The 18,435-nt window shown below is 37.5% G+C and overlaps 1 protein-coding gene across 1 annotated transcript in view; it reads left to right on the top strand.

Annotated features, from left to right (window-relative positions):
- LOC122899940 (cytochrome P450 4X1-like) overlaps window positions 1–18,435 on the top strand; it is a 39,030-nt gene that overhangs the window by 13,923 nt on the left and 6,672 nt on the right. The window contains exons 5-8 of the mRNA XM_044238173.1: window positions 391–518; window positions 603–757; window positions 14,887–14,993; window positions 15,795–15,985. Coding sequence (XP_044094108.1) covers window positions 391–518; window positions 603–757; window positions 14,887–14,993; window positions 15,795–15,985 — 581 coding nt within the window. The remainder of the gene's footprint in view (window positions 1–390; window positions 519–602; window positions 758–14,886; window positions 14,994–15,794; window positions 15,986–18,435) is intronic.

The following is an 18,435-nucleotide window of genomic DNA, read 5'->3' on the forward strand; positions in this document are numbered from 1 at the left end:
TTGGCAGTAGTGATGGTGGGCTGGAGTGTCTAGCAATCTGGGGACTGAAGACGGAGGAAGCCCTGGGAAAATCCTTTGTAATTATAGGTCTGTTTTCCTAGGACTCCGATCTTCTTTAATGCAGTTATGATAATAACTGAAAGGTCAAAGATACTTAACTCAGCCATTTACCAGACCTGGTTTGCTCCATGCTCCTTCTCACCCAGCTGGGTGCAGTTTTCCTTTCCTCATGCCAAGTAAGCACTTGCTTAATTTACCTATTTGACCTCTGGCTCCTCCTAGGCCAGCATTGTCTACCTTACATCCTAAGAGCAGGGTCAGGGAGGGGCCTTCGGATAATGGCAGTTTGATGATGATAATGATGTCATTGATCTTGACTTCCTGTGCCAGGGTAAGTGGGAGAAGATTTGCAGCTCTCAGGACACAGTTGTAGAGGTCTATGAGCATATCAGCTTGATGACCCTGGACATACTTATGAAATGTGCTTTCAGCCAGGAGACCAACTGCCAGATAAGCAGGTCAGTGACAGCAAAGCAAAAAAGACACCTGTCCGCCATCATCTAAGTCATTCATTGACATATTATCCCTGCTTTCTCTTCTAGCACCCATGATCTTTATGTTAAAACAATGTTTGAAGCCAACAAAATCACCTTTTACCACTTATACAGTTTCTTACATCACGATGACATCATTTTCAAGTTCAGCCCTCAGGGCCACCGCTTACAAGAGATGGCCAAAATTCTACATCAATACACAGGTATTTCTTGCATTTGGGTGGTCCAAGTCCATACACTGTCATAATTGCTTTGTATCTGTCTAGAGGAATAGGTCTCAGTGTGAAAAAAGAAAACATTCTTGTTCTTAATGGAGCTTTTATAGGGACAGTGCTGCTTTAGAATATCTTGCTAGATCCATAGTAGTGGTTCTGTTAGAAGTTTTCTATACCGTGTTTATTATGTACAATTGTTATTAATACAGATATAACAAGGGGACATTTAATATCCCAAAGCATACAGGGCATATGGCTTTTTGTGCAATGTTTGCAGGAATAGGAACAAACCAAAAACACTCAAGCAACGTAGGAATGAATATGGGAGCAGAGTGAGCATGGACATGCATTCAAAAGAAGGGGGAGATTGGGTTTGGTGGGTATAGAATTTCAATTACACAAGATGAATAATTTCTAGAGATCTGCCTGTAAGTTAACAGTACTGTATTGGGCATGTAAAAGTTTGCTAAGTGGGCAGATCTCATGTTAAGTGTTCTTACTATAATAAAAAATAAATAAATAAAAGAAGCTCCATTTGGCGTGCCTGGCTGGCTCAGTCAGGAGAGCATGTTACTCTTGATCTCTGGGTTGTAAGTTCAAGCCCCATGTTGGGCATAGAGGTTACTTAAAATAAAATCGTTTAAAAAAAAAAAAACTCCATTCAAAAATGGTTTTGGCAAAACTTATACATAAAAGTTGAAATAGATTAAGCCTTTTTTTTCAAGATTTATTCATTAGAGAGAGAGAGAGACAGAGAGAGCACAAGCAAGGGGGAGAGGCAGAGAGAGAGAGGGAGAAGGAGGCCTCCCACTGAACCAGGAGCCCAATGCAGGGCTCGATTCCAGGACCCTGGAGATCATGACTTGAGCCAAAGGCAGACACTCAACCATCTGGGCCACCCAGGCACCCCAAAAGATTCAGCTTTTTAAGCAATTCAACATTATTTTTCATCAACACCATAATAGAGAATATTTATCAAGAAGTTAATGAATCCTTCCTTGGCTCCACCACTTAGTGGCAGTGTGACTTTGGGCAAGTTTACTTACTGCTTTGTCTCAGTGTCATCTGTGAAATGAGGATAAAAGGCAACCTATCTCCTAGGTTTGTGGTGATGATTAAATATGTTAACATACATAAAGCACTTAGGACAGTGCCTCACACTGAATAAATGTTAAACATAAAATGTGGTTACTTTAGCAAATACATATGCCTCAAAGAAATTTACAAGACACACCAACACATGCACAGCCACACAAACATAGATACACAGGAATGTAGATATTATGAGGAGGACACTCAGGGAAGCAGGTTAGGTTAACAATTTAAGACACAGGGGTGCCTGGATGGCTCATTGGGTTAAAGCCTCTGCCTTTAGCTCAGGTCATGATCTCAGGGTCCTGGGATAGAGCCCCGCATCGGGCTCTCTGCTCAGTAGCGGGCCTGCTTCCTCCTCTCTCTCTGCCTGCCTCTCTGCCTACTTGCGATCTCTGTCTGTCAAATAAATAAATAAAATCTTAAAAAAAAAACCAATTTAAGACACAGATGAACATTATATATAGCAGTAGTTCCAAACTTGTCCAATTGTGGTCTACACAGAATATTCTAAATTTGTATGGCTCATTAGAGTGGATCTGGGAACACCTATGAAGGGCTTGGTGGAAAAATTCTTTACTATTTCTTTATGTTACATAATTACAATGAAAAAACAAAATGCAGAGTATTGGGGGAAAATGTTAAATTTGTTCAAAATAAAACCTTTTCAAAATTTGTATTTTTTTGTTGTTAAATTTATTTTTTTTATTGCATCTGGATTTTAAGTAGTAGTCACTAGCCTTCCCTTGTTCTAGGTTATCTCAGCCCTTGCTCTAATGACAGTTTGGGCTAGGTATGTCTTCATTATGTGGGGAGCTGTTCTGGGCAGTGTAGGACTTCTAGCTGCATCCCTGATATCTACCCTCTCAGTGCCAGTAGGACTCTGATAGTTGTGGCAACTGAAAATGTCTCCAGACATCGCTCAATGTCCCCTGGGGTCAAAATTATCTGCAGTGGGGCTGCCAGAGTGACTGAGTTAGTTAGGCACCCAACTCTTGATTTTGGCTCAGGTCATGATCTTAGGGTCGTGAAATTGAGCCCTATGTTGGGCTCTGCACTGGGTGTGGAACCTGCTTAATTAAGATTCTCTTCCGCTACCCCCCCACTTCCCCCACCCCCGCTTGTGCTTGCTCTCACTCTCTCTGCCTCTCTCAAAAAGTAAAAAACTATAATAAAACGTTTTAAAAAATAATCTGCAGCTAAGAACCACTGCCTTATACCCAAACTGTAGAGATGTTCATCCATGCTTTTCTTCGAGTGCTTGTGTGATTTTGTTCTTTTTGCATTTAGATCTCTGATCCCTTTACAGTTTATTCTTATGTATGGTTTGAAATGCTGATCTAACTTCTCCAAATAGTTATCCAGTTGTCCTAACACCATATATTAAAAAGTTCCATCTTTTCTGTGATATGTATATCCATATCTATATATATCTCCCACGAATATTACCCAGCCATAAAAATATTGAGATCTTGCCCTCTGCAACAACATGCGTCCATACCTAAAGGGCATTATGGAAGTGAAGTCAGACAAAGACAAATACCCATATGACCTCACGCTCAGATGTTTTGATTTCAGAAACAAAACAAATGAACAAACAAAGAAAAAAGAGATAAAAAATCAGGCTCCTAAATATGGAGAACAAACTGGTATTTGCCAGAGGACAGGAGGATAGAGGGACGGATGAAGTAGATAAAAGGGATTAAAAGTATACTTACTCATCATGATAAACACCGAGCAATATGTAGGATTGCTGAATCATTATATTTATACCTGAAACTAATATAATAATGTAATAATACTTCAATTAAAAATTTATTTTAATTTAATTTAATTTGAAAGCTCCATCTTTTCCAGTGATTTGAGATAACTTCCTTTATCAGATACTAAATTGAGATATGTCCTTGAGCTTATTTCTGGACTTTCTTTTCTATTCCATTGGTCTATTTGTTTATGTACTGGAATCACAATGATTTACTTAAAAAGACTTTGAAGTATGTTGTTTTTTTGTGGTGTTGTTTCTTTCTTTCTTTCTTTTTTTTTTTTAAACAAACTAGGGATGCCTGGGTGGCACAGTCAGTTAAATGTCCAACTATTGGTTTTGGCTCAGGTTGTGATTTCAGGGTCATGACATCGAGCCCTGCTTAGGGCTCCCCACTCAGGATGGAGTCTGCCTGAGATTCTCTTTCCCTCTCTCTCTGCTCCTCTACCCCATGCTCACACACTCTCTCTCCTAAAATAAATTTAAAAATTAACAAGCTATTTTTCAGAGAGTTTTAGGTTTACAGGAAAATCAAGCAGAAAGTACAGAGAGTTCTCATATGCTTTCTCACTTCCCGGTGAAGTCCGTAGTTTACATTAGTGTTCACTATTTATATCTGCACACTCTATGGGTTTTGACAAATACATTAGGATATGTATACCCCTCTATTCCTAGTTTTCTGAGAGGTGTTTGTGTTTTTTAATCATGGACGGGTTTAGATTGTGTTAGATCTTTTTTTCTGCATCTTTTGTGATTGTCCTATGATTGTTCTTCTTTAACTTATTGATGTGATAGATAACGTTAATTGATTTTTGAATGTGGAACCAGACTTGCGTATCTGGAATAAATCCCACTTGGTCATGGTGTATAATTCCTTCTATGCATTGTTGGATTCAATTGGCTAATATTTCGTTGAGGATTTTAGCATCTATTTCATGAGAGATACTGGTTTGTAGTTTTCCTTTCTTGTAATGTCTTTGTCTGGTTTTGATATTAGGATAATGGCTGGCCTCATAAACTGAATTAGAGAGTATTCCTCTGCTATTTTCTGGAAGAGATTGTAAAGAATTAGTATGATTTCTTCCTTAAATATTTGATAGAATAAACCAGTGAAGTCATTTAGACCTGGTCCTTCCTGTTTGGGGAAGGCTATTAATTATTGATTTAAGTTCTTAATAGATATAGGCCTATTTAGATTATCTATTTCTCTTGTTGAGTTTTGGTAGATTATGTCTTTCAAGAATTCAGTCCATTTCATGTTGGTTATCAAAGTTATGGGCATACACTTGTCTATAATATTCCTTTATTATCTTTTTTAATGCCCTTAGAATCAGTAAGGATGTCCCCTTTTTATTTCTGATATTAGTAATTTGTGTCCTCTCTCTTTTTTTCTTGGTTAACCTGGCTAGAGATTTATCAATTTTATCCATCTTTTCAAAGAACCAATTTTTGGTTCATTGATTTTATCCCTTGATTTCCTATTTTCAGTTTCACTGATTTCTGTTCTAATTTTTATTTCCTTTTTTTAATTTACTTTGGATTTAATGTGTTCTCTTTTTAGTTTCCTAAGGGAGAAGATTATATTGCTGATTTTAGATCTTTCTTCTTTTCTAATATATTAATTCAAAGTTATAAAGTTCCCTCTATGATGAATCACAGACCTGTGCCCCTGAAACAAATAATACATTTTATGTTAATTAAAAAAATAGAAAAATAAAGTTCCCTCTAAGTACTGCCTTCACTGTATTGCACAATTTTGATTAGTTGTATTTTAATTTTCATTTAGTTCAAAATATTTTAAATTTTTTCCCTTGAGATTTCTTTGGCCCACGTGTTCTTTAGAAGTCTGTGGTTTACTCAATAACTATTTGGAGTTTCCCAGCTACCATTCTGTTATTGATTTCTACTCCATTGTGGTCTGAGAGCACACTGATATGATTTATGTTCTTTTAAAATCTAGGGTGTGTTTTATGGACCAAATGTGGTCTATCTTGGACAATGTTCTCTGATAGCTTGTAAAGGAAGTGTATTCTGCTGTTGTTGGATGATGTGTTCTATGGATGTGAAATAGATCCAGTTGACTGAAGATATTGTTCAGTTCAACTATGTCCTTGCTGATTTTCTGACTATTGGATCTGTCCATTACTGACAGGGGAGTGTTGAAGTCTCCAACTATAAGAGTAGATTCACCTATTTCTCCTTGGAGTCCTATTAGTTTTTGCCTTACATGTTTGACACTCTGTTGCTTAGTGCATTCACATTTTTTTTAAAAGATCTTATTTATTTATTCATTAGAGACACACAGAGAGAGGCAGAAGGAGAAGCAGGCTCCCCTCAGAGCAGAGAGCCTGATGCAGGACTGATGTGGAGCTCCATACCAGGACCCTAGGATCCTGACCTAAGCCAAAGGCAGATGCTTAACCGACTGAGCCACCCAGGCACCCAGGTGCTTTCACATTAAAGATTGTTGTCTTCTTGGAGAATTGACCCCTTTATAATTATGTAATGCCTTTTTTTATCCCTAATAATTTTTTCCCTAATATTTTTCCTTGCTTTGAAATCTGTTCTATCTGAAGTTAATATAGCTACTCCAGCATGGCATATCTTACACTATTCCTTTTCTCTTAATCTATATGTATCTTTGTATTTTAATATGGATTCTTGTAGACAACATATAATTGTTTTTTTTAATCCATCTGTTTTTTAATTGATGTATTTAAACACCACTTGATATATTTGGTTTAATAGTCACCATATTTGTTACTTCTTATTATTCTTTTTTTTTTCCTTTTCCTTTTTCGTCTTCCACTCTTTTTCTGCCTTATCTTTTTTTTTTTCAAGATTTTATTTATTTATTTGACAGAGAGAGAAAGAAACCACAAGCAGGGGGAGTAGCAGGCAAAGGAAGAGGGAGAAACAGGCTCCCTGAGGAGCAGGGAGCCCAAGGAGGGGCTCAATCCCAGGCAGTCGCTTAGCCAGCTGAGCCACCCAGATGCCCCAACCTTGTCTGGTTTTAATTGTGTATTTTATATGATTACGTTTTTCTCCTCTCTTAGCAGATACATTTTACTTTTATTTAACCTTGTTTAGTGGTTGTCCTTGAGTTTGTAATATGTATTTAGAACTAATCCAAGCCCACTTTCAAATAATACTTGCAAGTACCTTATAACACGATATTCCCAACTCCCAATTTTTCCCCTATCCCTTGTAACATTGCTGTAATTTATTTTACTTCCCCAAAAGCTATAAAACTGAATACATTGTTGTTATTATTACTTTAAACAGATTGTTATCTGTTAGGTCAATTAAAAGTAGGTAAACAAAAAGTTTTATTTTATCTTCATTTATTCTTTCCTTAATGTTTTTCTTTCTCTATGTAGATCAGAGCTTCTTACTTATTTTGCAAAGCAGGTTTAATGGTGACAAATGTCTTCAATTTTTGTCTGAGAAAGTCTTTATTTCTCTTTCATTTTTAAGGGTAATTTGGAAGAATTCAAGGCTGATGGTTTTTTCCTTTTAACACTTTAAATATTTTATTCTACTCTCTTCTTTGCATGGTTTCTGAAGAAAAGTCCAGTGTAATTTTTATCACTGCCTTGCTATAGGTGAAGTGTTTTCTCCCCGTGATTTCTTTTAAGATTTTCTTTTTGTCTTTGCTCTTCTGTAGTTTGAATAAAATGTGCATATTGACTTTTTGGTGTAGATTTTTTGATGTTTTCCTACTTAGTGTTCTATGCGTCTCTCGTACCTGTGATTTGTGTCTATCATTAATTTTGGAAAGTTCTCAGTTGTTTGTTGTTTCATATACTACTTCCATTCCTTTCTCTTTTTCTTCTCTTTGGTCCTTTGTTTTTCATTTTTCTGGTGGGGACCATTCCTTGATGATCTTCTCTATTTCTTCTATGGAAATTAGTCTAAGTTTTCTCTCTCTACTGTGTTCAACTCAGGTATACTGAATTTTCTGTTTCAGCTAGGTTTTAAAATTTATTTGGAGAGAAATACTAATCTCATTATGCTAAAAAAATTTCTCTGATCTTTAAAAAATAATTTCTCTGGGGGCTCCTGACTGACACGCAACTCTTGATCTCAGGATTGGAATTTCAAGCCCCATCTGGTGTAGAGACCACTTAAAAATAAAACCTTAAAAAAAATAAACAATTTAAAATTTTAAAAATCTCTCTGTATTAATAGTTAGTTTCCCTTTGTCATTTCTTACTTCATATATTTGTGCATTCTCCCTCTTTTCCTGATTAAATTGGCTAGTGTGTGCCTGTTATGGATTTTTTTGGAAGAGCCAAAATTTTGATTTATTAATTTGGTCTACTGTTTTTCTGTTCTCTACCATACTAACTTTGCTATTTTCTTCACTTTTTGTACTCTCTGTTGGTTTATTTTGTTATTCTTTTTCTAGTTTTAAATTAGGATTTGATATATTTGCAGTAGTTCTCCCTCATCCATGGTTTTGCTTTCCATGATTTCAGTTACCCATGGGCAATTGTGGTCCAGAAGCAGATGATCCTTCTGATGTATCATCAGAAAGTCAGTAGTAACCTAACTCTATGTCACATCGCTTGTATCCTTCCCCTCACTTCATCTCATCACATAGCTATTTTATCATCTCACATCATCACAAGAAGGAGGGTGATAGTACAATGAGTAATTTTGAAAAAGAGCAAAAGAATTCACATAAATTTCACATAAATTTTATTATGGCATATTTTTATAATTGTTTTATTTTTTGTTGTCATTGCTAATCTCTTACTGTGCCTAATTTATAAGTTAAACTTTATCATAAGTATGTATATATAAGAAAAAAACATATAGGGCTTGGGATTATCTGTGGCTTCAGGTATCCATTGGTGGTTTTGGTATATATCTCTGCAGGTAAGAGAGGACTACTGTATTTTATTCTTTCATTCTTTTCCTATTTTTTATTTGCTTTGTTAATCTATTTGTGTGTGTATTTGTATGTTTTTTCTTTTTTATTGTGCTAAAATACACAAAAGGTAAACTTTACCATCTTAACCATATTTTATTTTTTAATCATTTTTTATTTTTTAAAAGATTTTGTTCGTTTATTTTTTTTTTTGACAGAGAGAGAGCACAGGCAGGCAGAGTGGCAGGGAGAAGCAGAGGGAAAAGCAGGCTCCCCACTAAGCAGAGAGCCCAGTGTGGGCTCAATCCCAGGACCCTGGGATCATGACCTGAGCCAAAAGCAGACACTTAACTGACTGAGCCCTCAGATGCCCCAACCATATTTTAGATGTACAGTTTGGTGGTATTAAATACACTTCCATTGTTGTACAACCATCACCATCCATCCCCATAAACTTATTTGTCTTGTAAAACTATAATTCTATACCAGTTAAACAGTAACTCTCTATGCTCCCCTCCCCTCAGTCCCTCACAATGACCATTGTACTTTTTGTCTTTATGATTTGGGCTATTTTGAGTACCATATAAATGGAATCTATGGGTTTTCATCTTTTTGCAACTGGCTTATTTTGTTTAGCATGTCCTCAAAGTTTATCCATGCTGTAGCATATGTCAGAATTTCCTACTTTTTTAAGACTGAAAATATTCCATTCTATGTATATTCAGTCACAGTTTGTTTATGCATTCATCCATCATTGGACACTTGGGTTGCTTCCATATTTTAGCTTTTCTGAATAATGCTATTAGAAACATGCGTGTACAAATAACTCTTCAAGACTCTGCTTTCAGTTCTTTTGAGGGTATATTCAGACGTGGAATTGCTGGATCATATGATAATTCTATTTTTTATTGTTTGAGGAGCTGCCATATTGTTTTCCACAGCAACTGTAGCATTTTGCATTCATACCAATAGCATGCAAGAGGTTCTGTTTTCTCCAAATTCTTGCCAACACTTGTTTTCTGGAGTTTTTGATAGTAGCAATCCTAATAAGTCCGAGGTGGTATCTTATTGTAGTTTTGATTTGCATTTCCCTAATAATTAGGGATGTTGAACATCTTTTCTTTTCATGTGCTAATTAGCCATTCATACGTCTTCTTTGGAGAAATGTCCTCTTAAGTCCTTTACCCATTTTTGAATCAGGTATGTTTGATGTTGTATTCTAGGAATTCTTCATATATTCTGGATATGAATCCCTTTTCAGACAGATAATTCGCAAATATTTTCTCTCATTCTGTGGGTTGCCCTTTTACTCTATGGATACTGTTTTTAAATTTTCATGGAGTCATAATTTGCCTGCCTTTTCTTGTGTTACCTCTGTCTTGGGTGTCAGTGCAAGAAATTCTTACTAAATTCCGTGGCTTTTAAAGATTTTATTTATTTTTTTGACAGAGAGAGACACCGCAAGAGAGGGAACACAAGCAGGGGGAGCCTGATGACTCGATCCCAGGACCCTGGGACCATGACCCGAGCCAAAGGCAGACACTTAACAACTGAGCCACTCAGGTGCCCTAAATCCTGTGGCTTTTAATCCTATTTTTCTTTCTTTCTTTTTTTTTTTAAATATTTTATTTATTTATTTGGCAGACAGAGATCACAAGTAGGTAGAGAGGCAGGCAGAGAGAGAGAGGAAGGGAAGCAGGCTCCCTACTCAGCAAAGAGCCCGATGCGGGGCTCGATCCCAGGACCCTGAGACCATGACTTGAGCCAAAGGCAGAGGCTTAACCCACTGAGCCACCCAGGCGCCCCAATCCTATTTTTCTTTAAAGAATTTTATTGTTTGAGGGGCACCTGGGTGGCTCAGTGGGTTAAGCCTCTGTCTTTGGCTCAGGTCATGATCCCAGGGTCCTAGGATCAAGCCCCACATCGGGCTCTCTGCTCAGTGGGGAGCCTGCTTCCTCCTCTCCCTCTCTCTGCCTGCCTCTCTGCCTCCTTGTGATCTCTGTCTGTCAAATAAAAAAACAAATTTTTAAAGAATTTTATTGAGGTCTCATAATTAGGTCCTCGATCTATTCTGAGTTAATTTTCAAATATGGTATTAGCTAAGGTCTAACTTTATTCTTTTGTTTGTAGATGTCCAGTTTTCTCAGAGACATTTGTTGAAAAGACTGTCCTTTACCCTATTGAATGGTTTTAGTATCCTTGTCGAAAATTATTTGACCATATATGTGAGGCTTTATTTCTGGGCTCTGTATTCCATTCTTGTATAGTATATGTCTATCTTTATGTTGATACCACACTCTTTTGATTACCATAGCTTTGTAGTAAGTTTTGAAGTTAGGAAGAAATGTGAGTCCTTCAAGTTTTGTTCTTTTTTGGGATGGTTTTGACTCTTTGCAGTCCCTTGAGATTCCATAGAGTTTTAGAATGGATTTTTATATTTCTGATTGCTGTGTGTGTTTAAGGCTATGAATTTTCTTTTGTTTATTGATTATATCTCATGTATTTTGATAAGTAATGTTTTTTATCTTTTTTTTTCAGAAATTTTTTAATTTCAATTTCTATATCCCTTTTACTCAATAAGTGTTTAATAGATGATTTATAAATTTCTAGGTGAAAAGCTGTCTTTTTTTATTTTTTAAAAATTTCTAAGTTTATTATATTGCAATTAGAAAGTATTATCTGTAGTATTTCCATTTTACAGAACTTACTAATGTTTTCCTTGGTCTAATATGATCAAGTTCCATAAATGTTCCATGCACTTTTATGAAGAAGATAAATTCTCTATTATTGAGTATATGTCTGATATTTTCACCCATATGTTCTGCCTTATTATTTTGTTTAGATCTTCTATATCTTATTTTTGTCCATTTGACCTATCCTGTACTGGGAGTGGTATATTGAAGACTCCTATTATTAGTGTGATTCTACCTACTTTTCCTTGCATTTCCTATAGTTTCTGCTTTAAATAGGTACTGCTGTGTTATTTGGTGTATTTATATGTTCATAAATATTATTGTGATATCATGACTTTTTTTAAGATTGGATTTTTAAGTAATCTCTACACCCAATGTGGGGCTCAAACTAATAACCCTGAAATCAAGAGTCACATGCTCTACCAACCAACCCAGTCAGGTGCCCTATGATATCCTGACTTTTACCATTAAAAACTGACCTTCATGGAATGCCTGGGTGGCTCAGTTAGTCAAGTATCTGCCTTCGGCTGAGGTCATGATCCCAGGGTCCTAGGATCCAGTTCCACATCAGGCTCCTTTCTCAGCGGGGAGCCTGCTTCTCCCTCTGCCTGCTGCTCTGCCTGCTTGTGCTCTCTCTCTCTCTCTGACAAATAAATAAATAAAATCTTAAATAAAATAAAATAAAATAAATAAATAATAAAAACTGGCCTTTTTTCTAGTGAGTTTTTGTTCAAATTCTATTTTGTTTGATATCAGGATTGCAACCCCAATTTTCTTACTACTTTCATTTGTCTGGTATACCCTTGTCCATCCCTTTATTTGTAGATATCTTCAACTGCTTTGTTTTATGTGTTTTTCTTACATGTAGCACATAGCTCTGTTTTGCTTTATGAGTCAATTTGAAAACATGTTTACTGTAGTAAACAAGGCATTCCCATTCTTATTTGTTGAAATGCCTGACATGTTCGGACTCAACACTGTCGTATTTTTATGATTTACTATGTGTATTATATTATAGTTACTGTATGTATTCATTTCCCAAAGGCTTCCTTAACAAATAACCATTCACTGGTTCTGGGTGAACATGAATTTTGGGGGGACATTATTCAACTCAGTACACTGTGTTCCTTTCTCTATGTGGTATGTCTTCTTTGCTCTTTTAAAATATATCTTTTGAGGGCGCCTGGGTGGCTCAGTGAGTTAAGCCGCTGCCTTTGGCTCAGGTCATGATCTCAGGGTCCTGGGATCGAGTCCCACCTCGGGCTCTCTGCTCAGCAGGGGGCCTGCTTCCCTTCCTCTCTCTCTGCCTGCTTCTCTGCCTACTTGTGATCTCTGTCTGTCAAATAAATAAATAAAATCTTAAAAAATATATATATATATACATATCTTTTGATATTTAAGAAAGTATATTTTTTTCCTCTGGCTACCCTAGTGTTTAGTCCTTCTATAAATCCTTCTTCTTTCTCTTATTTATACTTTTGCTGTCTGGCTTGTCATTTTTACCATGGTAAACACAGGTAACATTTACCATCTTAATCTTTTTAAAGTATACAGATTAGTGCTAATAATTATATTCACATTATTGTGCCATCACCACCGTCATCCATCTCCAGAACTCATTTCACCTTGCAAAACTGAAACTCCATATATAGTAAATGACAATCCCTCTTTATCCTCTTTTCTCAGCCCCTGGAAACCACCATTCCACTTTCTTTATCTACAAATTTGACTATGTATTCTATCATATAGTATTTGTCATTTGTGTCGGGCTGGTTGATGGTTTGTCCGCTTTTAGTAATTCCCTTTTATTTTCATGTATTGCCTATACAATTATTAGTGGTCTTTTTTTTTTTTTCAAACTTCAGAGATGTATTAATCTGTGTAAACCCCAGCACAATACACCAACACGATTTCACGCGTTTAGAGGAGAAGTACTTCTTGGATAAGTGGAAAATTGTGAGAATGGCTTCTGGAAGGCTTTCATTCTGAACAGCTTTATATTGAAACACTTCATTTAGAAGTCTGCATCTTCTTTCTTCCAGTTTGCTGTGATCTACATTCACTGAGCCAAATGTGTATTAATCATGGGGGCCCAGTTTTTTCAAGATCTGGAATATTCTTATCCCCACTGACATCTGGATTGAGCAACGCCAAGTGAATCTCCAGTGCCTCCCATTCTAATAAATATAAGGACGAGAATCAAGCTCAGATGCTTCTTGGTCTGACTGAGGATCTGGAGTAACATGGTTGCAGCAGAGGCCTCAGGTCCAGAGGGAAAAAAGATCAAATGTGCAAGGCCCCCAACAATTAGTGGTTATTCTACTTTCCCCTTTCTCCCTCCCTTCTCCTATTTTTAGTTGAATTATTTTCACTCTTAGTGTTTATGTGATATTCTTCTGTCCATGTGCCAATACTTACTTTAGTCTGAAATTTAAAATTCCATCTATGAATTGCGTACCTCAGTTCTTTAATGAAGTTTTCCTAGTCATCTCTTGGTTGGGTGAAGCTCAGTCACTACATATCTCAGGATGGGCTCATGAGCATAGTATTGTTTGAGTTCGTGGAAGTTTATACCTGTACTTTGGTAGACTTCATACTTGCTTGAATGACAATTTTCCTAGATATAAAATATTTATGCTACTTTGTTTCCTTGAGTTTCTTGAAAATGCTCTAATCTTTTCCCAATGCAGGGTTTGAACTCACAACCTTGAGATCAAAACCTGAGCCAAAATCAAGAGTCATGGGACACCTGGGTGGCTCAGTGGGTTAAAGCCTCTGCCTTCGGCTCAGGTCATGATCCCAGAGTCCTGGGATTGAGCCCCACATCGGGCTCTCTGCTTAGCAGGGAGCTTTCTTCCCCCTCCCTCTCCCTCTGCCTGCCTCTCTGCCTAGTTGTGATCTCTGTCTGTCAAATAAATAAATAAAAATCTTTAGAAACAAACAAACAAAAAAAAACCAACAAAATCAAGAGTCAGACACTTAACTGACTGAGCCACCCAGGCATCCTGAAAAATGCTTTAATCTTGCTTTGATTTCTTTATTGTTGTTGAGGAGTATGATTCTGCCTTAATTTTCTTACCCTTGAAAGACATTTGGTCTTCTTGTTTGGAGCCTCTGAGGATTTTCTTTTCTCTGTCTTCAATATTGAGTAGTTTTACTAAGGTGTATATTGGTATTGGTTATTCTAACTTTTCTAACTGTTCTAACTTTTCCAAGGATAGGGTTGGCCTCTTAAGGTATACATTTAAATTTTGTTTCACTTCCAGAAACTTTTCTTGAATTACAGTTTTAGTATTCTGTTTCGTATTTCTGTGGGGTTCTCTTTTAAGCCCCTTCAGTTATACGGAAGGTATAACTAGTTTTTCTTTGCCTGTCTTCCATTCATTTGATAACTTTTCCATGAAAATGAGATATTAGACTGAGAAAGAAAAGAATGTTTGACTATTTGCACCCTTTACATCACCTGCCTAGTTATATAAAGTCTATTTCAAGTATATTGTGTTTCTTTGATCAAAGTCTGTCATTTGATGGGAGAACAAACATCTACAAAAATTAAATCTATTGAAATACAATGTACCCATTCTGAGATCAGGGAATTATGTATGATTTGAAGCTATTTGTAGGCCATGGCTTGCTCTGTAATAATTTAACTTTGCTGTCACTTTGCTAATGGGGAATTGTTATTCTGTCCCAGAAAACCTAATCCAGGATAGAAAGAAATTCCTGAAAGATGAAAAAAAGCATGGTAGCACTCAGAAGCGGAAGTACCAGGATTTTCTGGATGTTATACTTTCTGCCCAGGTAAATTTTTCAAATGTCTGAGGCTGCTCATATATGTAGTTAATTGTGCAGGGGAATGGATGAGTGAGGTGGAGGGAAGACAAGAGGAAAATTGATCAGCTGAATTTAACAATACTTTCGAACTGATGGGTTGGATCCATGCATTTTGAGGTGAAGATAGAAGTCTGTAATTCTGTCTCTAGAGGGAGTCAGACAAGACTAAATTTTTTACTAATTGGACAGGACTTGGTGATTACTGCAAAGATACATGGCAGTGTAGGGAAGCACAGGAAAATGGGTCATAGCGTAAGTTGGTAAAATGATGAGGAGGAGGTGCTGGGGAATCTGCATAAATCTGGCAGGATGAATCAAGGAGCTCTTTGCAAGGCCTGCTTTCCTTATCTAATGTTGGTTCTCCTTTGTACTCTGGTCAAAGTGTGATTCCTACTATGTATTTGTTGAACTGAATTAAAATCGAAACTCTCGGGACGCCTGGGTGGCTCAGTTGGTTGGACGACTGCCTTCGGCTCAGGGCGTGATCCTGGAGTCCCGGGATCGAGTCCCACATCAGGCTCCCAGCTCCATGGGCAGTCTGCTTCGCTCTCTGACCTTCTCCTCGCTCATGCTCTCTCTCACTGTCTCTCTCTCTCAAATAAATAAATAAAATCTTTAAAAAAAAATAAATAAAATAAAATAAAATAAAATCGAAACTCTCGTATGAAACTCTAGTGGTTCCCCCCCTCCCAAAGCCATTATCTTGGTTAGGGCTGCAGATATCTATAAACTGACATTGCAGAAACCTCTCTCTACTATACCTTCCAGGCTGAAAATGGCAACAGCTTCTCAGATACTGACCTAAGGTCTGAGGTGAACACACTGACGTTGGCAGGGCACGACACCACAGCAGGGAGCATTTCCTGGCTCCTCTACTACCTGGCTCTGAACCCTGAGCATCAAGAGAGATGCCGGGAGGAGATCAGGGGCATCCTGGGGGACAGGTCTTCTATCACCTGGTAAGATCTGCATTCTTAAACATTTCATCTTGCTTCCTCTCCATGCGTTTTGCTTTATTCTCTCCTCTGGTACCTTGGTGACCATTGTGCTTCAAGATATGTGCCTGTAGAAACAGAACAGGCAGGCTACTATTCTGCCTGTTTTCTAGAGAGACCAAAATTATCCCTCTATCTTTGCCAAAGAAGTTCACTCATCCGTAAGTTAACTGCTTCATTGTTTTTCTAATCAGCGGTGTGTAATGTCCCATTTCTTTCACCTGGCTGGGTACGCTGGAAAAGGGGAATTGATCCCTAGACTTGCATTCAGAGTTTGAATGGTAAGACTCAGGTGCGTCTCCTCTCTGAGACCCCAGCAAGCACCCATATCATTTAAGCCCCCATTGTAGTCATTCCTTCCCATTTCCTTGTTTACTCCTCAGGACTGGCTCAAACTTTGAACATAGTACCAAAGGATACACACTGTAGTTAAGTCCAGTGATTATGGACTGAGAACATTCTAAGTACTGAGGCACTTCGGAAATGTGCCAGATTTGGTGTAGATCCTGCTTGCAATGAGCTTACACCCTGGGACAGGAGACAGCCCTCCGTATGAATAATTGCCATATAACCTGGTAAGGGTAGCGAGAGAGAGATGTGCTGGCTACTATAGAAAATCAGAAGACAGGCACCTGACCTGGTTTTGGGGACCCAAGGGGACTTCTTGGGAGATCTGATGCCCCAGCTGCCTCTTATAGGATGAGTTAGCCAGGTAGAAAATGTCAACACCATTTTGAAAGACTTTGAAATTATCTGGCTGTTCAAACAGTGCCCAGGTTATGGATTTGCCCTTGAGACACACTGTCTGACAGAAAAACAAACACATCTCTGATTCAAAACACATTCTTTACCCTAGCTAGATATTTCACTTACCATTGCTTTGATGGCCAAAGGGACAGAAAGATAGAAAGCATAAGGACTATCCAGCCCCAGGAGTAGGGAGGATACACCATATTTCAAATGGAAAGGTCAGCTCAGTTAGAATATTTGCAAGGGAAAATTTGGATTTATATAGATACGGTAGAGCTCCTACTTTTTATAAGGAAGTAATAGTTATTTCCTACCATAAATTAAAGGTTTAATTTCTAAAGCACAAAATATAGTGTTGATTAGTCATTTTTTATTCATTGATTAACATTAATTGGATATTTAACCTGTTTAGGGTGTATATGTATACAACCCCAATATTGGCCTTTCTCATTCTTGACTGGCATATGTGAAATGTAAAAACAATAAAGAAATCTTTGCCAGGTGAGAAAACAAAGTCTAAAGGATCTACTAAGTACGACTTATTTTAATGAGAGAAGGAAAAATAATTTTATATAAAATAAATTTTTATTCCATATTATGGCCCTCTACTCACATTTAATGAAATATGTACATAGTATGCTGAAAATTTATAATTCTTTAAGACAGACAATAAAACCACATTGCAAGGAGCAATTTCTGAAAAAACTGGCAAGTTGTTCAACGTCTCCATTTGACTTGTCAGCTGTTCGGCATTGGGTTAAAATTCCTCTCTTCTTCTGGCACCAGGGCTAAGATGGACAACATTATGTTTCTAAAATATGCAAAGTGCCAGGCTAAGCAGAATTACCTTTTTTATTCTGAGCTTGAGGAGGAAAAAGCTCAAAATGATAATTTCACACTACTGAATGGTCAGAGCCTGCATTCAAAATAAGTAATCAGAAAAGCAAACAGAAATAGAATAAAGCAAATATACTGAATATATGCAGTCATTTTATGACTAGCTGATTGCCTAGGATAAAAAAAAAAAAAAAACTTCATTCTTCTCACTCTGATATTTCAGCCTTGTGTGAGACAAGTTCTTTTCATCTCTGGGGTGAAATCTTGAGTGAGTCTCATAGAATCCCCATCAAAAGAGCAGTCTCATTTCAGTAATGAAGCTGTCTGGTCCAGTGGAATAATGAAAAGTACAAATTCATATCCACTTGTATCCTCTCCCTCCATCCTAGATCAGCATTTCTTTGGGTCTGGAAGCCAGTGATGGGTGAGGGGTTTGTGGTTGGCTTTATTTTACTGACCAGTTCCTCTCCAACCCAGTAGCTTCTGTTTCTGACCCTTCCATAAGTGGTCCCAGGAGGGAGCCAGGAGGAGAAAGGGGTTGGTTCTATGGTGATTTGCCCTCTGAGCTGGGTGGCTAGTGAGTGCTTCCTTTCACTCACAATGGGTACATCTGTGAGTTTCTTGGAGATTCCCTCACTGGACCTTTGCCATGGTGATTCACGGGGCAACGAGGGAATTCTTATCCTCAGAATTCCTTTCAAACTGGTTCTGAAGCTCTGACTCTTGCCAATTTATTGGCCTATAGAGCACACTGGAGTACTCCCGACTTGTTTGTCGCTGTTGCTCTCCCCCAACTCCCTGTCTGTTCTGAATCACAGACCTCTGTG

This window comes from Neovison vison, chromosome 2 (assembly GCF_020171115.1).
Source record: "Neovison vison isolate M4711 chromosome 2, ASM_NN_V1, whole genome shotgun sequence".
Lineage (NCBI taxonomy): Eukaryota > Metazoa > Chordata > Mammalia > Carnivora > Mustelidae > Neogale > Neogale vison.